Here is a 24,458-nt window from a genome sequence, read left to right on the forward strand (position 1 = left end):
GTCACAGAGCAGATCCCTGGGCCCCATTCCCCCAGGTACTCTGTGCACCAGTGTGTGTGTGTGTGTGTGTGTGTGTGTGTGTGTGTGTGCAGTCTCTGTGCTAGATGGAGGATGGAGCACATGTGTGCGGGGGAAGCTGACTTCCAGAGCTGTGGCTAAGGGGGGGGTTCTGAGTTCCAAACCATGCTTTGCTACTTACTTGCTGGGAGACCTCAGGCCATGTCTCTTGGCCCCTCTGTACTTGTTTCCCCATCTGTAAAATGGGCAGATTAATGTTACCACCTACCTCACAGGACTGTCGTGAAGATGACCGTCGCAGTAAGCCCTCAGCATGGGGCTGGCATGGAAGGCCTGCTCGTTTTCTCTACCTCCCCTGGCTTCCGATTTAGGCATGACAGGCTTGCTCGGTGCATCTTCTCAAAGCAAGGATGAGCATTAAGCCTGGGTGGTGTCTGGTTCACATTCTGGGGTGGTTAGACCCCTCTGGGGAACCCCCGAGCTTTCCCCACTCCCTGAGCACCTCTTCCTTGGAAAGGACCTGGGGCCTGAATGCCCCTCCTTCCATTCCATGCAGCCCTCCCTGCCCTGAGCACTGACTCAGGGAGCAGCAGCCTTGATGGCCTGGGCCTCATCCAATTCTGTGACCTTCCTAGCCCCAGGCAACAGCAGGTGCTCAGTAAGAAGATGGGCGCTCAGTTTGAGGCTGAGGGGCAGCTGGAGGCCGTCACCACCTTGAAAAGCATTACTAAAAGTACGACTCTGATCCTGCAGGAGAAAACAAAATGATGCCTCATGTAGGGTGGCTCCTTCACGGGCGACAGACTGAGCATGGGCTGGAAATCACAGGCCAGCCACTTCAGCCATTCGGCCAACAAACATTCACTGGGCACCTGCCAGGCTGGGCTCTGTTCTTGGCACTGGGGATACCGTGTGAAGGGAACAGATCTGAATCTCCGCCCTTGTGGAGTGTACATAGGGGGCAGGAAGCGAGGAGATGGCAGATAAATTGTAAAAGCAGTGGTTTATCACACAGTCACAAATGCAGTGGAGGAAGATGTGTAGGGAAAGGGAACAGGAGTCCCAAAGAGGCTCGGAGGGCTGCAATGATATATTTAAGTTTATTTTGAGAGAGAGTGCGCAGTGGGGAAGGGCAGAGAGAGACGAAGACAGAGAATCCTAAGCAGGCTCTGCACTGTCAGCGTGAAGCCTGATGCGGGGCTCAATCTCATGAACCGTAAGAGGATGACCTGGGCCAAAACCAAGAGTTGGACGCTTAACGGACTGAGCCTCCCAAGCACCCTGGAGGGCAGCAATTTTCAATAGGGTGGTCAGGCAACTCAATGAGATGCCATCTGAACATAGCCCTGATGGGTGTAGAGGTGGAGCCACGTGGTTATGCGGGTGAGAGTTGTTCTCACGCCAAGTACAAAGGCCTGTGTTCCCTGGCATACCAGTTGCCTATACCTTATCAACAAAATAATTGTGTTCTGGCTCAATGCAGCATGAGCTGCGCTCCCACACATGGTGATACAAGGATTCTGGCTCCTTCCACGTGTGGCTCAGCCCCTCCCACCACAGCCATTTCCGACTGAGCAGGAGAGAGAAAATGTAGTGGAGAAGGCACCTTGGCACCTACCTTAAACTTCTTGGCCCTGAGGCAACATACAGTCTGTTCTCTCATTCTATTGACAAGCGCTGGTCACGTGGCTCTCTTAAATGCAAGGGGTACTGGGTGACGTCCTCCTGGGCTGGGCAGGGACTTCCCAGCAACAGCCCTTCACTGTGGAGGGAGTGTGAACCTCCCAGGGTCTGCTAGATGTCTCTGCCGCAGCCCTGAGTGGGGAGTGTGCCTGGATGTCCAAGGATCAGGGAGGACACCAGGTGGCTGGAGTACGCTGGGGGTGACCGGAGTTGAGGTCAGAAATAACGGGGGCAGGGGCCCCTGGGTGGCTCAGTCGGTTAAGCATCCGAGTGGGCTCGTGTCATTATCTCATGGTTTGTGAGTTCGAGCCCAGTGTTGGGCTCTGTGCTGACACCTCAGAGCCCGGAGTTTGTCTTTGGATTCTGTCTCCCTCTCTCTCTGCCCCTCCCCTGCTTGTGTGTGCGCTCTCTCTCAAAAATAAATAAAACATTAAAAAAAAAAAGGAAATTAATAGGGGCAGACTGTAGGGTCACACAGGCCATTGCTGGGTCTTTGGCTTGCCCTGTGGGCAAGCTGAGCTCTGCTGGAGGTTTGGAGCAGGAGAGGGCAGTGATCCCCCTTGTTTTCACTGACTCCCTCCAGTGGCCGTGTGGCAAACAGACTGCAGGGGCAGGTGGGAGTGGGGAGCATGGTGGGAGGCTGTTGCAGGGGTCCAGGTGTGGGGCCTGGGGTAAGGACAGGAGTGGTGGAATTGATACATTTTGAAGGTAAAGACAACAGTCTTCCAGGTGGGCTGGATGTGGGGTGTGAAGGAGAAAGGAGTCAAGGCCAAGTGCCAGCATGTTAGCTTGGGTGCTGGGAGTACAGAGGTGCCATTTACTGGGACGGGAAAGTGGTGGAGGTGGCTCTGAATGTGTGTGTGGCGTCAGGAATCTGCTTTTGCGTGTGGGAGATGCCACTCTGACCTGCAAGCGGAAACCCAGGCCTCTCTGAGTCTCAGTTCCTTGCCTGTAAAATGGGGGTAACCACACTTACCTGGGCAGGAAGATTCCCGGAGAGGATGGCTGTGAATGGCCCGAGATGAGTGAGGTTCGCAGGGTGTGGGGTCAGAGGCAGTGATGGGCAGCTTGCTAGTGGAGCCGGAGGTGGGGCGTGGGAGTGGGAGATGGGAGAAGGGCCTCTCGGAGCCACTCAGGGCCTTTTTCTGACTCCTGGTCTCCTGCTCCCTCCTCACCCACTGCCCCAGGACAGATCAAGGTGTTGAAGCCGGTGGGATAGAGAGTAGGACAAAAGCCAGTCTGGCAAGGAGCACACTACGGGGGTCCTGGGGGTCTGGATCTATTGCTGGCTCAGCTACTCCTTCCACGGGACTTGGTCTGGGGACCCCCATGCCTCAGTCTTTTGTCTGTCAAATGGGCTGGGCTGTGGGCCTCCTCATAGAACATCTGGAAGCACTTGGGGTGCCTGCAGGTGCCTGGGGAAGGGCAGCTGAGTGGAGGACCCTCCCCCACCCCCCACAGTACCACCCGCATGTGGGGAGGCAACCACAAAGCAGTAATATCTTTATTCCCATCAGTGACGCTGACAGGGCCTGACCCTTTACAAAGAAAAAGGTTAGGAAAAAGAGGGGCAGGGGCACAGGAGCCTCCATTCTTGATGCCCCCACCCCTCTGCCCACCCCCAGTCAGTGCCTCCAGACCAGGAAGGGCAAGGGCTGGCCACTCTTGAGGACTCCCTATGCTAGCCCATCTGCCGGCGGAGTTGAAGGTGAGAGCAGGGAAGCCGGGCCCAGCAAAGCTCTTCCGGTGCAGACAGCAAATGGGGCGCAACAGGTAGGCTGTCCCCTTGGTGACCAGTCCTGGGCTTTCAGCGCCCCTCTGTGGCGTCATGGGGGCCCCTGTTGATTCCGCCTCTCTTCCAGTGCCCTGCACACCCACATGGACACCACGGTGGCATTTCCGTCATTGAACTGCATGATGAACGGGTGGCCCTGTGGAGGGGAGGAGAGGCTGTGACACGCATTCCCCAGACTGCTTCATTACACTCAGCAAGGCCTGTTCTCAGCCTAGACCCTTTTCTTCTCCGCACTAGCCCTGTGAGATAAGGAGGACAGCTACGAACCCATTTCTCAGCTCGCTGACTGAGGCTGGTGGCGGGGAGGTGACATGTCTGTCTGCAGCACTCGCTCACTGTGCGGCTCAGATTCTGCCTGGTGCTCGCCTACTTTCTCCTGAAAGCTGCCCTCGGGTGAGGGCCTGTCCCATGTCCACACTGCCTGGCCCCACATCACCCACACCACTCCAACAGCTGGCCGGCCAACGCCTGGCTCCCGGGTTTCCAGTGTCCCAGTCCAGCTGCTGCCCACAGATCAGAGGATCCTCTCGTCTGAAGCTACGCCAATCCCTTCTAGTGTTCTTTGTCTAAGGCTCTCTGAACAAGTCCCAGTGCGCGAGTGGAGGGAAGGCCAGTGTACCAGGGGAAGGAGCAATATGCTGGTGGGTGCAGATCACTCTGCTTCCTGGTGACAAGTTGGGGGCTTGACTTTGGAGGGGCCGGTACTGTCTCTGCATGGCCTGTCTGGGGCTCTAACCTACTTAGCCCATAGGCAGGCCAGGTTATATTTAGCCAGTCCCTTCCCGTGCGGTCCTGAGGAATCAAGATTCACACTCACAATCTTATGGCCTCCTAGGAGTTCCCAGGGAAGGTCAGAAAAAAGTAGTGGCAGTCAAAGAGTCACCTTGATCACAGGCCAAAGGTGAAAGGAAAACTGAAAGGCATGCTCTTCCCTCCTCCTTACCAACTGGCTTCTTTGCTAAAGAACACACATAGGCAGCTTCCTCCTCTACCAAAAACATAGCCAGAGACCCAGGGAGCCACAGTGGGTGGGCAGAGGTGGGGGAGGCTCCTTGCTTCCTTCCCTGCCCCCCACCTCCTCCTCTCCCTCCCCTGCAGTCTTCCAGATCCAGCTCCCCTGCACCCTCCAGCTTTCTGAGTCCTTCTTGGGCCCCCCTCACCTCCCCACTGGTGTGACCTGGGCTCCCAGCACTGCTTTCCCAATATACCCCAGTCCTGACCTGCAGCCCTGGGGGTAGCCAGCCGCTGGCCACACGTTTGAAGCTCCAAGCTGCCTTAAAATGAGCTCATCATGTGGCCAGGAGGGATGTGGGCCCAGGGCGCGATGCCCTGGGTGTCCAGACCCCAGTGTCTGCAGGAGTGACCCAAGACCAGGCCAGGGGAGGGAATGGGGTTGCCTGGTCAGACCTGAGATGTCTCTGGGGACAGGAAGGAAGATCATCGAGGCTTCCTTACCCTGGACTGATGTCACATCCCCTTTGCTGGCTTTCCCAATTCAGGCAAGGAAAACCGTCCCCAGGAGCATCCTTCATGGTCTGGCTCAGAGACATACAGAACACCGGTGGGGGTGCAGGGAGGGAAGACACTCAGCTTAGAGGGTGCCAAGGACCCCCACCCCGGGGCAGGGACTCACCCAGGCCATCACGGAGCGCGGCCTGGAGCCCAGTCAGGCGCCTCCTGTGATCTGCTTGAGACATTCCATGGGGCTCCCAACACACCTGTGGGGCGGCCGAGGGAGCAGGTGCCCCTTGTGGGCTGCTGCTGGGTAAAAAGAGTGGGAGGCCAGCTTGGGTTGGTGTCCCGCAGGCAGCGCAGACCTGGGTTGGGGGCTGAGGCAGGAGAGGCCCAGGAGGGCCTCTATCTTGGCCCCCATTCGGAGTTCTCCCCCCTGCATATACGCCTACCCCACACCCGCCTTCCTAAGTCGCTGCCTAAATAGACGGAATTCTTCCTGAAGTCCGAGTGTCCACATTTCCTTTTCTGGAGGCTCAGGAGAGACGACCTTGCGCCCTTGTGAAGAACAAAGGGAGAAGCTGTGCTCAGGAGCCGATGGGCCCCCTCCCCCCAAGCCTGGGGTAGCACAGTGTCACTTTCCCAGAATGCCCGGTGACTTTGGGGCCCATATGCTCCATCTCTGTTATCATCTGTTCGGGAACAAGCAGAGCGGAACTGCAGGAGGGGAGAGTGGAGGCATTCCTTCAGTTGCGGGCAGGCTGATGGCCGCACTGCAGGGAAGCATTTGCCCAAGTGCCCTGGGAGGCGCAAGGGGGAGGCGGTGGCTCTGGCAGAGACTTTGCCCCTTTCCCGCCCTCCTCGGCTGGGAGGTGACTCTCGCGTCCCATGGATCCCTGATGCTTTACCCCAGCCTGAAGGGAGTGACCTGGACAAGTGGTCTTGTCCCCAGCTGCCGCTGACTGGCTGGGGCGGGGGGGGGGGAGATGAGTGGAGGAATCATAGAGGGAGGCAGAGAGGACAGAGACAGACGGACACGGAAGGGGAGACCCATCCGGGCCTGCGACGTGTGAACTCGGGAGCTGTTGGCAGTGTGGGCCACCGTAGTTGTGAACATACCAAGAGAGCCGGTGTGTAGGAAATGAGAGCACAGAGAGCAGCAGTGGACCGGGGGGCCGCGTTCCCGGGGGCCTGGAGGCAGCTCTGCTCGCAGGGCCCGTGAGCACCTCACGGTTCGTGCGAGAGGCACTGAGTCATAGGTGGGCGCTATGATCTCCACTGTACAGGTGAGGCAATGGAGGCCGCTGGCTCGTGGCTGACATGCCTGGGCTCCCGGAGCTGGGGCTGGACCACAAGTCTCTGTAACCCAGGCCCATCATCTGGGGTTCTCCTAGGCTGACCTGGGGTGTACAGAAGTGGGAGAATCAACACCCAGATCGCGATCCCCCTCACCTCATCTCTGTCACGATTCAGTCCCTCCTAGACAAAGGTGGGCCTCAGGCTGTGAGCCTGAACTGCCCCAGGTCCTGACCTCCATCAGCACTGCCCCTTGGACGCACTGGGAGAGTGCTTGCTCTGCCATGGTGGCAGGTCACTCTCACTCGACTCCCCCTATCCCCATCAGCCTGTGTGGGGAAGCAGGGAATGCCATCATCCCATTTTACAGAAGAGGAAACTGAGGCCCAGGGAGGGAAGTGTCTGGTTAAGTGCTGGCGCTGAACTCCAGTCTTCTGGTTTCTGTGCTGGTGTGTCTCAGGGCTGGACTATGTCCCCTGTGACCCGGGTACTTCCTCTTTATAATACAGCGACCCTTCTCCAGCCCCATGACATGTGTGATGCAGGAACTCCTCATGAGTTTAACGAGCAAACAAAATTCGATGGACAGTTCTGGGAAAAGCAAGAGAATCACTCAGCCACTGAAGTGCCTGGTTCCCAGGTGGCTCCAGACAGGCCTGGGCAGATGCTGGCATAGCCAGATGCTCTAGGAGTCCAGGCAAGGCCAGACGCTGGAGCTGGATGGAAGCTACACCCTAAATAACACTGAGTCCAGCACTGTGGATAAGTGCGCTGTACCGGGCACTCACCAAGGGCTTTGGTCCTGATTTTCCTACAAAAATCATGCTTACTCTGGAGGTGCACAAAGCTATGTGCACCCACCTTCCAGATGAAGCAACAGACACTCGGGGACCTGTCCGAGGTCAGCAAAGCGACCTGCACGCAGCTTGTCGGGGGCATCCTGCCCCGTCCCCGCCAAGGTGGCCGGCCCAGGCACCCGGACCTCTGTCCTCCAGCCAGAAAGTATGTTAGCAGCCACTCTGCAGGGGCTGGCAGGGCGTGTGCCAGGCGGGGACTGCGGCTGGTCTTGCTGGCCTTGTCACCAGCGGTGGGAGCCACTCTCATTTCCTGGATTCTCTCAGGGCCAATTGTAACAATTACACTGGTGAGCGTTGAAGTATTATGGTCCACAAACTTCGCCACAGAAAATGGAGGCACAATGAAGGCAAAAGGATGGGACTGCAAGAGGTAGGATGACCCCAAAAGTGGGACGTGGGGGGGGGGGAGTGAGAGGGACGAGCCAATGGCAGCCAAAGACGGCTGGTGTTGCCTGGTGCAGACGCGGCCGCTTGGGGCTGAGAAGGGATCGTGCTGGTGCAGCTCGGGGAGCAGGTGGAAACTAACAGCTCAGGAAGAGGAACTGTAGTTGTTCCTGCTCCTTCAACTCGGCAGAGTGACCGGTGTTTTGCCAGAGTGTAACTCTCTGCCTCTGTAACAATGTCCCTGCTTTTTTCCCATCGGTTTCATTGTGATGAGATGCCTTCCTGACAGCGGGGCGCTCCAGAGACCCTCCCACGCGGGCAGCACTCTGCCCTCTGCCAAGGGGGAAGGGAGACAGTGGGTGGCAGGGAGCCAGGGGGTGGTTAGTGTGCCCACTGTGTGGGTGGGAAATGGAGGCCCCGAGCCTGCAGTGGGGGTAAATCCTGCCTGAGGCTCAGGCGTCTGGACTTCTCACGCTCTGCCCTTAGCTGGGTTTTGACTTTCTGCCCAAATGAGAATTTACCCATTTGAGTCTTCACACTTTGTTCTCTTGTGTAATTTCCTAAAGAGCATTGTGCATTTGAATCCTTTAATAATATGCAGGTGTGGCTGCAATGCCGGCACATAGTAGGCCCTCAATTAGTAGCAGGCCTGTGGCACGACAAAGTCACTGCGTATTGTGTATGTGTGCATCTACTCGTCAAGCACTTGCTATGCGCCTTCTGGCTGCCTTACATCTGCACATGGCCTTGAACCCTCCCAACACCCTCATTTACAGACAAAAGAAACTGAGGTGCCAAGAAATGTGACATGGGTCAAGGTCATAGAACTAGAAAGTAGCAGACTTGGGATCTGCATCTAAGACTCTCTTCTGTCATAGAGGACATCAACTTCTGTGCTCGTAGAGGTCAGGCACAGTGAGCTCTAAATTTCTACTTTTTAAAAAGAGTATCTTGTACTTCATAGGTGCTCGATAGGTGATTTATTTTTTATTTATTTTTATTTTACAGAGAGAGAAAGGGGGAGAGGGGCAGAGGGAGAGAGAATCTTAAGCAGGAGCCCGATGGGGGTCGATCCCATGACCCTGAGATAATGACCAGAACTGAAATCAAGGGTGCCTGGGTGGCTTAGTCAGCTAAATGTGAGACTTTATTTAGCTCAGGTCATGATCTCGCAGTTTGTGAGTTCGAGCCCTGCATTGGGCTCTGTGCTGACAGCTTGAAGCCCGGAGCCTGCTTCAGATTCTGTGTCTCCCTCTCTGTCTGCCCCTCCCCTGCTCATGCTCTCTCTCTCAAAAATAAATAAACATTAAAAAAAAAAATCAGACACTCAGCTGACTGAACCACCCAGGTGCCCCTCAATAAGTGGTTTTTAACTGGTAACTGCAGTTAGGGTGCCAAAAAGGCATATGTGTCCCTCCCCTGTTCAAAGTTCAATGTGTTAGGCACTTCTATTCAAATAGTTTACTTAATAATCAGCAACTCTAAGCATTAATAGTATCTCCACTTTATAGATGAGGAAACTAAAGCACAGAGAGATTGAGGAACCTGCCCAAGGCCATACAGCTTCAATACAGTGTTGTCTCCAGAGCCCATGCCCTCAGCCATTGTGTTGTCCTTTGTTATCAGTGCCAGAGCTGGAAGATGGTGGCATCCACCCTATAGGCCAGCCTGCCCTCAGAGCAGAAGCTGGATGGTCTATTTGATAACCCCAGCTTCCCTGCTTCTCCATTCCTTCTCCTTGGGTCTAGGCTCCAGAGAAGCAGGAAAACTAAGGTCCAGTGTCTGGAAACTTTCCAGGGCTACAGAGACCAGACCCTAGAGGTAAACAGAAAGAACAATCAAAAACAGGATGTCCAACAGCAGGCTGGACTCCAAACTGGAGATCTCACTCTATGGGGCCTTTGTGTCTCCTCTCAAAAAATGCCACCTCTCCCAGACAGAACTGTGCAAACACCTTCGTCCTGACCTCTCTAGAGAACACACTTGCTCTGCTATGTGTTACCATCATTTGAACCCACTTTATCCTAACACTAGACTGTTAGGATAGTCTAGGATAGACTGTTAGGATAGAAACCACTCAAAAGCAAGGCAATACTAATCGCACAGCAGCCGCCAAGAAAAGGGAGTTGGATTGACTGGTAAGTTATGGCATCTCCCCAGGAACCTGATGCCAGGCTGAGACGCATCACAGGCTGGGGTGGGAAGGCCTACCAAGAAGGCTCCACAAGCCGAGGCTGCTCTAGACTCTAGGGGGGGCCTCTCTGGACCACAGGACTCCCTTCCCACAGGGTGAGCCCCCGACCACCAGGCACTCCTCTCCCACCAAGGAAGCTGCATGGAAGAGAATTCCGGGGACCCATGAGCCTGCTGAAACAAGCAGGCCCAGCCCAGTTACACTTCAGCCAAGTCTAAACCAAGTAAAGGCTGCTTGGGTGGGCTGGCAGGGGCAGTCTTGGGATTAGGTGGGGCCTGTAAGGGGTGACCTGAGAGGCTTCAGGGGCCCCAACGTCAACACACTGCCCAGCACTCCACCTTTCTTTGCTGGGCCCGCAAGCCTTGCCTGAAGGCTCTCTGCACGTGCCTTCACGGTTCCAGCCCTAATGGCAGGGCTAATGCTTTAGTCTCTTCTCAGCAATAGTGGAGGAGTGGTAGACGGGACCTCAGAGACCAGTGGGGCCGCAGGATGTGAGGTGTGTTGGGGCTTCTACATGTTTCATTCAAGTTGTTAAGAAATATTTTCACTATATTCGTAATTAAAAAATAACATACGCAGTCGGATGCTTAAGTCAACGTGTCACACCGAATACTGGCAATCCATCACCACGGACTGCTGTTAGCTTTTTTTTTTTGCAGCTCTTGGAGGAAAGTCAGTCTGCTTGTCAGATCGGTGCATATTACTTAACTTCTTATCTGTGGGTTGACAACTAGGAGGGGCTGTTCTGGTGCACTGGCCTTGGAACACACTCAGGGCTGTGATGTCCACTCACACTGTAATGATCCATTGGGCTGTGTGAGTGGCACACGGGAGCCAGGTGCACGGAGCCCATGAGGTATGTCTGCCCAGAGACTGCCACGCGAGGCCCAGCAAGGGGGAGAGGGTCAAGGCTGCTCTGAGTTTCTGATGGTGTCGGTTCCAGTAAGTTCTGAGTACCTCTTGTCTGACCTACAGATTTTGAAAAGCAACTCATATGAACCGTTGCTGGTTACTCGCAATGACTAAGGTTCGAAATAAAAGTTTTCTGCTCCTCCTTTTTTAAAGCTTCTCTATGGGTTTAACTGACGCCTAAGTTGAGCAGGCAGCCGGGGAAATGAGGGTTTCCGTGATTCCGTGCTACTGAGACAAGAGCAGAGAGAAACTGAAAGCTGATGGCAATAACATTGTAACTGTCACCTACGAGCCCAGCTCTCAGATTTTTGTGTTCTTCAAGAGAGGTCTCATAAATGACTTTATAAAGAAGTGTCAACAATGAATACTAATACATTTATGCTGGAAAAACCACCCTCTTTTCTATATTGAGATCCTGCGTTAATTTTACATCATGAAAAGCATTCCACTGCTAAAGGTTCAAAACTACATATCGAATCCCTACTTACTGAGGAGAGAAGTTCAGCTTAGAGAGGGGAATGACTTATAAAAGGATGCACAGATGTCTGATGTCTGTGCACCTGCTGACAAGTGGCAGGGCAGCGGGCAGACTTTATACTATTAATTACATGACATAATAAGTCATAATCACCCCTGGGGTCAACTCTGCCTTTCAGGCCGGGCATGCCAGGCTGGTCACCAGGGGGAGCTGGGGAGAGAGGTGGCTGGAGGGGAGACCCATGAGGGACTCAGCAGGGAAGAGCTGAGGTACCTCAATAGAAATCCTCTCGTCCCTGTGCGGGGTAGCGCAAGGAGCCCTGTACAAAGAGTCAGCAAACCTTCTCTTGTTGTCCCAGAGTGATGGCTTGGGAAGGGCCACGATCGCCTGACTGTAGAGGAGAGACTAATATGGGGGGGCGGGGGGGGGGACTCCATTCTCCAGGCTTCATCATTCCACCAGAAGGACTTCTGTTGTTACTACTTTCCTGAACCTTGCCCCCACGGAGAAGGAATGGCGACACTGGGAGGAAGGACTGAGCGTCATGAGCTCAGGGGTCTCCTGCCCACCGGAAGGGTGTGTTCTGGTCTGACCTCTTATTGGAGAGGCCTGAGGTTGCTCACCCCTGGGACTCAGTAAATTCCCAGCAAGGCCACTGGGGCCACAAGGTAATAAACACATCCTTTAATCCAGGTCTTCATAGAAGTAAAGCTGATACTTGCTTTCCACCATTTCCTGAGTCCTGTTTCCCAGCTGGTTTTGAAGATAAGGACCATGTTTGCTGACCTCCTCACTCCCGCCCAATACCACTGCACTCTCTTCCTCTTGGGGTGGGTTAAAATAAGGGCCAAACAAGATCGCCAGCCCACAGACACAGGCAGGCAGTGTGAGGGGTGGTTATTACTCCTCTGCATAGAACACTTTGGGGGTACAGCCGCAAGATGAGGGTGTGAGCCTGGTTTCTGTACAGCTAGTGTGGAATCCGCCTGTTTACCTAGCCTGACTTTCTAGAATGTGCTTTCTCAGCCTCTAATTTCTAAAGCTTCTCCCTGGGTGGGGGTGAGAGGGGACCCTTCCAGCCCTTCATTTTCGTTTAAGACCTAAGAAACAGTGTGCAGCTGTGACATGCCATTTCAATCAACCTTCCTGAGTTTATTCTTCACAATTGCTACAGAAATAGATGTTCCTCCCCAAATATTCAATTATTAGCAGCAAATTGCTTACCTCTAGCCATCCTACACTATACACAAACAGCTAAGGGGGTCAAGGAGCTCTCCACCTTTCATCTGAGCAGATCTATGTGCTCCTACACAGAGTAATTGGTCAGAAAATGGCCCATCGAGAGAACAAGATGTTTCCAGAGGTCTCCATGAGTCATTCTAGGGCCTGTACGGTGTGGTACAGGGACAGGGCACAGGGTGACTTCAGAGGGCCATGGTGAGGGGGGTAAACATGCAGGATGCCAGCACTCCTGAGTCTGTGTCAGAGGAAGCTGGCCCATGTGAGTGGCAGAATGGTGCCTCTGGCCCATTTAAGGGGGGCTGTGGTGGCTGTCTGGTAGGGAACTCAGATAGGGCTGGGGATAGGATGCCGGCTCCCCAGGCAATTTAAGGGTGGGCAGATGCCCAGAGGAGTCGGGATCAGAGGGTACCAGAGGGAGAATGGGGGGTCTTGCTCCAATAATGCTGAGGACTCTTGCCTGAGAGGCTGAATGCGTAACAGGTCCAAGCAGTGAATATGGGACCATTTACCGATTTCTTGATGTTTAAGGTTTGTCTTTTGGGATGACAGCTGTGTGGTGGTGGAGGTTGAAAGCCTCAATGCTCAGAAGGCTGGATTTTCTCGCGCCCCTTTTTTTTCTTACCGCTTGAGATTCGATGTTTGTTTGGGGACCTTTGATGGGTGTGTGCATGTGCTCATGTGTGTATGTGTGATGTAGCTTGTGAGTGTACAAAAGGCAGGAGGTAGGCAATGAGAACCAGCACAATTTCTGGTACACAGGGGGAGCTCAGTATGTTTGGAGTGATTCTAACAGTCAATGAAGAGACGATGAGAGACAAAGACAGCCTTAAAGCCTTCCTTTTACGTGGCCCTCACCCTGGCAGATAAAATGGAACAGTTTTAAAAGGCATAGCTTAACTCATAAGAAAGAAAGGGAATCCACAAATGCTAACAATGAAGAGGGAACTGAAAACCAGAATTTTAAGTGAGTGGAAGTCTCGTGGCTTTACGGGGGCTACTGGTTCCAGGAATGTTGTCCTGGCAAGTGTGAATAACTAAGCAGAAACAGGAGACAAGGTCCCCCAGAGGGCTGGCCCAGAGACCCTGAACAAAGCTGAGACTACAGAAGGGGTGAGCTATAAAAAGTCTACACATCAGCATAGGGGACCATAAGGTGGCTCTGAGTAGAGTCACCCAAGAAATATAAAAATGGGGTGGAGCCTTGTGTAGTTGGGGCCCAATATACTACCTCTGTAGTCTGAGAACCCCAGGTTGATAAACTAACAGAATGTTGATCTTGATCTAGTGATACTCTGGAATGTCTGTCAGAAGCATATGAAAAAACCATTCTTGGGCAATCATTCTGAAATTCAAGAATATCCACAGTAACAAACTCCACTCAGTATGAGCTTACAGTAAAAATTCCAAAGCATGTGAGGCACTAATTCGCCGTGGACCAAAATGAGAAGACAAAACACACACGGGAAGATGAGAGTTCTCAGAACTGAGGTAATAGAAAAATAATTGGGAAATGTAATGAAAAGCATACATTTGGAAAGACTAAAGACATACAAAAAGAAATTGAAGTACTAAGAAAAGAACAAGATATTATGAGAAAGAGAACAGAGATTTGAAAAAGAATTAAATGTAACTTATAGAAATAAAACATACAGTCACTGGAAAAAAAAAAAGAAACTGTGTATAGATGAGCCAGACAGCAGACTGGATACAGCTGAAGAGAGACTTAGTAAGCTAGAAGGATGGTCTGAGAAAATTACAGACAGCACAGTGTGTGTGTGTGTGTGTGTGTGTGTGTATGCCTATATATATATATATATATATATATATATATATAGGCATACACACACACACACACACACACACATATATGTATATATATATATAGGCTACTTTTTAAAAAAAAATTTTTTTTCAACGTTTATTTATTTTTGGGACAGAGAGAGACAGAGCATGAACGGGGGAGGGGCAGAGAGAGAGGGAGACACAGAATCAGAAACAGCCTCCAGGCTCTGAGCCATCAGCCCAGAGCTTGACGCGGGGCTCGAACTCACGGACCGCGAGATCGTGACCTGGCTGAAGTAGGACGCTTAACCGACTGCGCCACCCAGGCGCCCCTATATAGGCTACTTCTTAACGTGAAAGAGAAAGGCCCAGAAAACAGACCAAGACAAGACGAGACTGGACATGTGGGGTTGGAGCAATATCCAGAGACAGCTGAAAAATTTGGGGAACCAATGAAAGACAGGAATTCTCAGATTAAAAAAAAAAATCACAATGATCTCCAAGTAGGATAAATATAAGGAAATCTACACCTAGACAAATTGTAGGGAAACTGCAGAATACCAAGCCCAGAGATGTTAAAAGCAACCAGGGATAGAGACGTATTGCCTACAAAAGGTGGCAATTAGGCAGTCAGCAGATTCTGCCAGCAAGACTAGAAGCCAGGGGACAACAGAGGATCTTTAAGGTCATGGGAAAAATGGTCAAATCCGATTAAACTAACAATCAAAAATTAGGGCAAAGTGAAGGCAATCCTAAACAAAAACTCAATAGTTTTAACACTCCCAGACACTCTTGGACAGAGCTCCTAATGGAGGGAGCACAATGCAATAGGAACAAGGAACAAAGAAGTGGTGAACACAGGGATAAATCTAAATAAGCACTGATTATATATAAAATGACAATGATAGTGATGGCTGGTCTTAAGGATCTGAAAACAAGATGACAATGAAATCCTGGACTGTGGCGACATGTAAGAAGGAACTGATGAGACACCTGTAAGGTCCTTATATCTGGGGGGAGAAGGGCTATGGCAGAGAGTGCTGGCTGTCTCTCAATAGCCCTTCTCTCTTCCTCCTTCACGATACAAACCCTGATTTTAATGAGGAACACATACCCGGCAAAGCAACTGCACGCCCTGCCTCCTTCGCAGCTACTTTTGGCCAATGCCCTGTGAGCACGTATGCTGTGTGCCAATTCCTAGGACTGTCCTGAAAAGAAGGGGCAAGCTTTTCTACCACCCCTTCTCACTCCTGCTGGCTGGAGCTCAAATTCCCCTTGGCTAGTAAAATGGAAAGAGCTGGCACACCCAGTCTGGGCACCCTGCTTCCTGCCTTCTTTTTTTTTTTATTTATTTTTTATTTTTTTTTATTAAAAACATTTTTTTTAACATTTATTTATTTTTGAGACAGAGAGAGACAGAGCATGAATGGGGGAGGGTCAGAGAGAGAGGGAGACACAGAATCCGAAACAGGCTCCAGGCTCTGAGCAGTCAGCACAGAGCCCAACGTGGGGCTCAAACTCACATACCGCGAGATCGTGACCTGAGCCGAAGTCGGATGCCCAACCGACTGAGCCACCCAGGCATCCCCTTCCTGCCTTCTTTTACGTGAGGGAGAATACCCTGTGGTCTTCTTTAAGTTGCTGTTTTGTTTTTTTGTTTTGTTTTGTTTTTTTAATCATATGCAACCGAAACTAATTCTACCTACTGTAAAGGTAAGGCATTGAGCCTAAAGCTGAATACCCTTGTTTGGGAGTGTATATTTAGTAACTAACCTTAGGCTTTGCTAAATTAGATAAAAAATTTAGGGATAATCAATGAGAGGCTAGAAATGGAATGTAATTTCTAAACAAATGGAAAGAGTAAGAGGAAAAGAAACAAAACCCCCAACAGAGTGGGGAAAAATAAGTCAAAAAAAGTAGTGTAGAAAGTACAAAATAGGATATTAGAAAAAAATTCAAGCATACCAATAAGCAATACATATAAACGATTAATTAAGAAAGTAGGATGATATTAAACACACCAACAACAAAATGCAGAGATTCATTTACAACACCAGAGCACAGAAATGAGAACAAAGGCAGAGAAAAACACACAGCAGACACACACAAACCAAAAGAAGAAAGCCTAGGTTTATAAATAGCAGACAAAAAGAAAACTTAAAGCAAAATATATTTGAGACCTTTCACATAAAGGTAAAAGAAACACTCTGAAATGATGATATGGTATTTTGGCATAGGTACCCTACCGTCACTGCCTTAAAGCAAACACTGAGAGAACTGCAGGGAGAAACTGACAAAGCCCAAGAACAGAGGAAGATTTTAGCAAAGCTCTCCTAGTAACTGAGAGAGAAAACAGGTAGAAAATTAGGCCACAAGGTATTTGAGTCACACAATTCACACATTTGATCTACAGGATGTAAAGAGGACATTGCATTCAAGAATGAGAGGATACACATTGCTTTCAAGCAAAGAGGGAACACAGGGAGAAAAATCAACCATGTAATAAGGGAGTCTCAACAAATACAGGTCTGATATTACACCAACTATGGACGCTGACCGGTGGTGCATGAAAAGTAGGTAACAATCAAAAGAGAGCAAAACACCTGAGTATTTGCAAATAAAAAAAAATGCTTCTAAATAATTCATGGGTCAAAATTTTCCTAATTGAAATTAGAAATTACTTAGAACTGACTGACAGTAGAAACACTACACATACGTTTTTGTGGGATACAGCTAAAATAATTATTAGAAGGCAACTGACAGCATTATATGGGTGGATTGGGGGGAAAAGATTGGAAATTTATGAACTAAGTGTCAAAAGAATATAAAATTATAAACAGAACAAAAAGTAAATCCAAAGAAAACATAAGACAGCAAATAATAAGAACACAAAGGGATTAAATAGAAAGCTATCAAAGAGATGATTAATTCAGTAAAGTACTGGTCCTTTAAAAAACTAGTAAAACAGGGGGCCTGGGTGGCTCAGTTAAGCATCCGACTCTTGATTTCAGCTCAGGTCATGATCTCATGGTTTGTGAGTTCAAGCCCCACGTTGGGCTCTGTGCTGACCGTGTGGAACCTGCTTAGGATTCCATCTCTCCCTCCCTGTCTCCCACCCTCAAAATTAAATAAATAAACATTAAAAAATAACATATTAAGCAATTAGTACAGCAGACTAACCTCTGATGAAATTGATAAAGGCACAAACAAACATCATCAGGAATGAAAAGAGGATACATAACCACAAATCCAGAAAAAAAAATAAGGACATTATATATGAAGGATATGAGGCCAACATATTTGAAAATGCAGAGTGAAGATGACCCAGTAGCAGACAGAGGGGGCGGGGATATGGGTGGATATATGGGGGGGAGGAGGTGGGAAGAGTGATAATGGTGGTGACTGGGAGGTGCCAAAGAACCCTGGCAAAGCATCACCCTCGCAGGTGGGTCATGGGTTCTGAGACCTGGTATCACACTTTTTACTTTTAAAAGAAATTCCTGGGGTGCTGGGCGGCTCAGTCAGTTAAGCGTCCAACTCTTAGTTTTGGCTCAGGTCATGATTTCACGGTTTGTGAGACTGATCCCCAAGTTGGGCTCCATGCTGACAGCGTGGAGCCTGATTAGGAGTCTCTCTCTCTCTCTCTCTCTCTCTCTCTCTCTCTCTCTCTCTGTCCCTCCCCCATCAAAATAAATAAACTTAAAAAAAAAAAAAAAAGAACTTCCTATCCATTGTCTCATCTTATTTCAAGTAGCATCCAATGAAGTCAGGGCTGCTATTTCCTGAAATCCATCTTACTTGCAGCTTTTCTAACTTTTTAATCAGGATAAACAACCATTTACATGAAGCCTGGGCCTAAAGTGGAAAATTTCTGATGCTACCAAATCAACAAAAAACATAGCGGCAAGAAAAGTGCTGAAGACACTGGTTGTCAAAAATCTGGGTATGTAACTTTAACTGAAGCGCCATCATTTTTAGTGTTTTCAGCTGCGATGCCCTCGAGTTAACTGAGCCTCGCTCAATTCAATGGAATGGGTTACTACTGGGGTGAGTGTGGGGGAGCCCAGGGGACTGGCTGGGGCAACCCTTTTGGAAAATTTGAAGTAAGAGCACGACAAAGGCCAAAGCTATCAGGCCTAGCCTATAAAATACAGGATTGAAAATGACCAGTCACTCTATAGTTTCTGCTATCAGCAACCGATGTTTTCCATTTGAAACTGCACCTCTTTTTTTTCCCGCCTCTTTTTCGTTTTTAAAGGAAAGCCACAAAAAAAAAAGAAGCAAGCCATTTGAAAATTCTGATCATTCTGTGTCCCAGCAGCAAATAAAAATCATCAATAGAACCCACTTTTAGCCTTGAGCAATATTTTCTAAAACAAAACACAAAGAACCTGTGGTACTTAACTATTCTGTTATTGATTTACTGTGGTTTGCAAGGTAATGTTGAAGAAAATTAAATGTACGGAAGCCTGAAATGCGTTTTCTGTGGCGGTGAACGGTGTGGTCTGTGTTTTCTGAGGCAGTGTCGTTGGTCATGCTCACAATGAATGACTAAGGGAGCGCACTTCATCTGTTTACAAATAAGCTGGCGGCCTTCACTGCAGAGCCTTATGAAACCAGGTCTATTTTCACTGTTAAGAAGGACAAAGTTATTTAGTTACCAGCTTGCTTCTCCTGGCACTTACGCTCCAGTTCCAGTTTACGAGGAGACTTTCATTCAATCAAATTCCATATAGATGTACTGAAAGGCTTCTAGGCACCTGACATTAAATATGGTTTTAAGAACACAGCCCTTCCTTGGGCAACACCATGGCTTATGTGGTCCCTTCAGAAAATAACAAAACTTCAACAGTTTGAAGTCTACCCTAATTATTGATTCAAGAGTGAGGTGGTCATACTGTTTCAATCATGGACATTTATATGCAACATTATCAAGCGGTAGACTTCCTACTTACTGAAACAGCCTGTTTTCAAACCTAAAACACTTTACATATCGACAGGTCATGGTTATTGGACACCCTCATCTAAAACAAAGAATTGGGAAGTTCAACTACAACTTGATCACATTTAGCTGGTCACTCAAACCTTTAGTCAAGCCAATTTTTTTATACTTTGGACTTAATGCTAACAAGCTTAGTATCTGGTTTCCCAATCTGAAGCACAAAAGAAATAGCCAAATGGCAGAGAAAGAGGGGAGGGCTGCTGGAGGGAAGAACAAGGACAGGAGTAAGAAGTGACATCAATTAGCAACACTACACAACAAAAACAGAAAACCAGCTTGAGGTCGCTCAGGGCGCGGACAAATGGCCCTACACGTGTTAGGAGACACTGACACAGCAGCACACAGTGAATAGGCGATGGTCACAACAACGACCTACAGAAATTCTTTTAAAAAGAGAAATCCTGATGTGCATAATCTGCTTAAGAGGATAAGGAAGTGCAGAATACATTTCGGAAGACCTCTTGTGCATAATCTTTTTTTAAAGCTTTGATTTTATAAAGAAAGAGCTTCGGTTGTCTGGATAGTTTCCTTATACTGAGCAGCTCATTCACCAATTGATGTGGTGCTGACCTCTGAGCTTTAGAACGTCAGTACTGAACACGGGGAAAGCACCCCCTCTGCCCAGCACCTTTCTGCAGCAACCTGTGATGTCATGGGGGCAGGTAAGCTGTCAGATCGTCTGAATTCAGTAAAGGCATATGGGGCTACTCAGGGCCCAAGTTTATCTCAGCTTCCTTTGCAGAGAGTTTGATTACTTCTAAGATTTATGGTCATAGCGGAGGGGAAAAAGGAAATACTTCAGGAGAGCAGATTTATAACCTCATCCTGTTTTTTTAATAACATTAGGGATGACATCCTATGACAGAATCTTGGAATGACTGCAGGACAACTTGGAAACTCAGTGGGAAGTTTTATATTTGGGGGGTGTGGAGCATTTTGTACTTGGAAAGGTCAGGTAGGAAAGGACCAGGGAAATGAGCCAGGGAGATGGTCAGAGAGTGAGTGTCAGCTGGTTTAATTTTCTGTGTCAACTCTGAAAATTAGATAAACAATGACAAACCAGGCTTTTTAAATGAACTTGTCACTTCTGGTTTTCATGATACACAGTAACATTTTTCAAGTCTTGGTAGCCCTAAAGACAGATTTAACCCCTGAGAGGTTGATGTAAGTGTTCCGAAGTCCCCACATCTGAAAACAAAAGGTTCAGTCCAACTCTACAGCCCTTAAAAAGAAAAACTAATTATCTTTGAAACTTAAATACTCTTCTCCTAACAATTAAGGGGACTTTGCCTACAGCCAAAAGGTTCAGCCTTTTGCAGAATGGTCTCAGCAACGTCAGATTTTTTTCTCTCCATCATCTTCTTGACTTTCCGGACCAACTCAACCCATTCAACATGGTCCCTTGATCTTCCAACCACTGTTCCTAAGCGGTATTGTCTACCTTGAGCCCATGCTGGTTTCTCCTCTCACTAACTCAGGGGAACACAGACATTGCTCGTCCCACTGCTCCATTGTCATGAAGACGTGGGACAGAATAATTGCCCTTTCTTGTGCTTTGTGCTCTTCTAAGTCTACGTTTCTGTGGTGACATGCTCCCTTGTGCTGAGGGGGAGAGAGCAGTGAGGCCTTTTAATAGCTGCCCTTACTAGTTCTGCTATAAGGATATTTATTCAAAGATAACCCAGTCTGAATATGTTGATTTAGACAGAGAAATACATATATTTGCAGATACCAGCATTTGAGCAGGGTTTTTCATTCCACAAAGTGCTTTCAAGCTCATTATCTGAATTCCAGTGTCACAACCACCCCCAGGAGGGAGCTGGATGACATTACTGTTTTTACCTCCAATTTGTGGATTCAAAAGTTTCAGAGTTAAGTGATTTGACTGACTTAGTGGAGATGTAAACCGGACATCAGCTCCAAAGCCTGTCCCTTTTGTTAGAATATGGGAATAGAAGCAATGTAATCGGGACCATTGTGAGCGCTTACCCTGTACCAGGCCCTAATTAGGTGCTTTCCTGCACGTTATTTCGTACCATCTCTCGCTGGAGAAGTAGATGTCAGCCTGTTTATAAGCAAGGACAACGGAGCTCTGAGGCAGTAAGGACTTCTGGCGGCTCAAGTCTCAGGGATGGCTGGAACCCAGGTGCTCAGACCTCCCATGTCACCCCACACCTGACCGCTGGTAGAACCCGCAGCCCGCAACAAAAGCGCGCACCCTATGGTCTGCCCTGGATAAAAGTATGCAATAGGTGATTTCGAGCCCTCTGATCCCAGTCTTGGCCTCATCCCTAAATTCTGATGTCCTTTCTCTTTCCGATGTGGAAGAGTCTCCTTTTCCAGGGTCCCAAGTTCAAAATTGCCTCTGCTGCCAGCTAACTGCTGAGAAGAAAACCACCTGATTAAACCAACTCACAGGAAGGTATGGATGCCTAGAGCTCTGGGATTATGTGTGTTTGAAAAGACGGTGCTCGCCCGGCCCAAATGCAAACTCTGAGGTCTCAGGTGGTGACAGTGCTGGTGTCTGTGCCCACAGGTCATTTACCTGTGGCTCTTAGGAGACTGCAAGTCTCATGCTCCACAGTGCAGCTCCCCCCACTCCCCCCAGTTGTGTGAACCTTGTCTTCTATAAAATAAGGAGAAGAGCAGCGACCTCAGAGGAAGGCTGTGTGTGACCTTCCTAGCACAGAGGCCATCATGGAAAAGGGTGTGTGGTCACAGTGATCTATGACCTCAACTTGTCGGTACTTATCACACTTCTTTCCTAAGGAAAGTTTTATAACACCTAACGTATGCTCAGTGCTAAGTGTGGAAGACACTAGACCAGCTCTCCTGACAGCTGCACACCTTGTGGATGGACGGGCAAGGGAGAATTGTGGACCTTGCTAATTCTCCAGTAAGGAAGAATGTATTAAGGACCCTCACCACTCACTGGGCAGCCCCTCCCCTGAGCCTCAGGCCTGAAGTCCTGACTCACTTCCTCGTTTAAACCAAGAATGAGCAGACTTCCCTGGGTTCAGAATTCCGTGTAACTAAAATACAAAATAGAAAAAAGGCATCCCAACTGTTGCACTCGTGCACAGCCTATAGACAAGACGGCAGTGCCCTCAGACAGCATTTCAAATACAGTTTATTAGTGTGTGATATGAAAAGGGTATTTTTATGGCATGATATAATGCAATGGGACCTTGGGCGCTCTGTGGAAAGACCTCACACTCAGAAGTGTAATGAACCCGTAGTCCCAAAAACATTATACTGTACATTAACCTATCATTAATGGCACATTAGGGCTAGGGGCATTGCACGCTTGCTGGTCAGGGCTCCATCAGGACAGTGTTGAGAAAACCACACAGTCTTCCCAGGCTTAAAACAAATAGAGAAAATAAATATTCCTGATGTCTACAGGCAGCTTTAAAGGAAGTTCAATCCTAGCTCTGCCTTGTAATTTCCAAGTCTGCTTTTTTAAGAGAGGAAGACACACAACTAAACAAAAGAAGGAAACGACCCTCTTGAAGTTCACCCCTCAGTGCTGGCTCAGCAAGGTCATGATCAGATGGGTACCTTTGTTAGCATAAAAGCTGCCCAAAGGACAGCCTGGATCCTGGATCCCACACTAGGGAGGCAGAAAGGGGCCCAGAGACAGTATGTCTATCTTCCTTGCTTTTCAGATGGGGCAATCAAGGCTCAAAAACATGACGAAGAGACAACCTATCCAACAGGAAAATGGGGTGAAGTGTGTGAAAAATATCACAAATGGCCAATAAATGCAAGGGAAAAAAGTGTTCAATTTCATACTTAATAAAAGAATGCAAAGTAAAACAACTGTTTACCACTGATCAGATTGGCAATGATTAAAGTCTGATAATTTCAGCATCAGCACAGGTGAGGGGAACTGGCATTCCCATACCCCCTATACAAAGATGTGTATGGAGACGGTCACCATCCTAACAGCAAAGATCCGGAAATGGTCAAAATGTTCTATGACAGGGTCCTGGTTAAAGAAATATGGTACATCCGTATTATGGAATACCACGCAGCCATTAAAAAGAACGAGGTAAGGGGCCTCTGGTTGGCTCAATCGGTTGAGCTTCCGACTTCAGCTCAGGTCATGATCTCGCGGTTTGTGAGTTCAAGCCCCGCATAGGGCTCTGTGCTGACAGCTCAGAGTCTGGAGCCTGCTTCGGATTCTGTGTCTCCCTTTCTCTGCCCCTCCCCCGCTTGCGCTCTGTCTCCCAAAAGTAAATAAATAAACATTAAAAAAAAAGAACGAGGTAGACTTTTATATGATATGGAAAGATTCTAAAGATAGATATATTAAGTGAAAATGCAAGGTGTGGAACAGTAACAAGAGAAACTACTATTAACACTGTTTAACCCTGGAGAGCGAGGCTGGGGACCCTGCTAGGGGCTGGAAGAGGACAGACTTCTTACTATATATTCTCCTGTCCTACTGGAAATTTTAAGCGAAATTTAAACTTTTAAGCATTAACTAGTTTTAGAAAATAAATGATGAGGGTAGGAGCAAACACTTTGGGGAGCCTCTTTACTATGTTATCTGCTCTATGTGTTTCATTTTGTCCGGATTTTCACAAAAACCGAAACGGTAAGTTAGTCACTATTACCCCCTTTCCACGAAGCGGGGACTGGCGTTTTGAGGGTGTGTGATGACTTGTTCAAGGTGGCCCTCTTCCTGTTTACTTTTAGTAGAGACAGAGAATATTTGTAAAATAGAGACTGATGCAGCCCACAGCCACCTTCCTGAGTGGGGACAGTTTGCCTAACCCAGCAGGGATCGAGGATGTTGGCGGGGGTGGGGGGGAAGGGGAGAGAAGGCAAGGCAAAGAGGCTACTGACTCTGGCCAAGGCCCAATCAAATGTCAGGAAGTATCTTCTCTCCATACCATAAAAGGGGGTGTGCATAGGGACGCTAGGGCTACACAGTGTTCAAGTAAATAATGCTTGGCAACTGGGGCTCAAACACACGAAGGGAAGTATTTCCCTAATTAAACACGAATCAACTTCAAAGGAAACCCAGCTGCAGATCCGTGGAGAGGCAGCCTCCTCAGACCAGCAGAGCCGCGAGGTGAGAGTTGGGGCCCGGAAAGTATCCGGGCAGCCCCACGCCCTAGGACTGTCTGTGGCAAGTCTCCCCATTGCCCCAGAAAGTTTGCTCTCTGGTTTCTCACTCCTCCATTCTTCCCAGTAACAGTCTTGTGATTTTCGGATAACAGACTTTGTGGCAAGATTTTAAAATGTGAGATTTTATTTGTCCTAGGGTCTGCCAGCTCACACTGTAATTAAAATGTTGATTAGTAAACAGTTTAAATATATGACAGACAATGCAGTTAAAGCCTACAGTTAGG

The 24,458-nt window shown here is 48.9% G+C and overlaps 1 protein-coding gene across 9 annotated transcripts in view; it reads right to left on the reverse strand.

Annotated features, from left to right (window-relative positions):
- Positions 1-3,189: 3,189 nt before the first annotated feature.
- MAP2K5 (mitogen-activated protein kinase kinase 5) overlaps positions 3,190-24,458 on the reverse strand; it is a 273,162-nt gene continuing 251,893 nt past the window's right edge. For all 9 annotated transcript variants that reach the window (XM_047863399.1, XM_047863400.1, XM_047863398.1 and 6 more), the window contains one exon: positions 3,190-3,632. Coding sequence is in view for 5 of the 9 variants with exons in the window: in XM_047863395.1 (XP_047719351.1) it covers positions 3,528-3,632 (105 nt within the window). In the remaining 4 variants the exon portion in view is untranslated. The remainder of the gene's footprint in view (positions 3,633-24,458) is intronic.

This window comes from Prionailurus viverrinus, chromosome B3 (genome assembly GCF_022837055.1).
Source record: "Prionailurus viverrinus isolate Anna chromosome B3, UM_Priviv_1.0, whole genome shotgun sequence".
Lineage (NCBI taxonomy): Eukaryota > Metazoa > Chordata > Mammalia > Carnivora > Felidae > Prionailurus > Prionailurus viverrinus.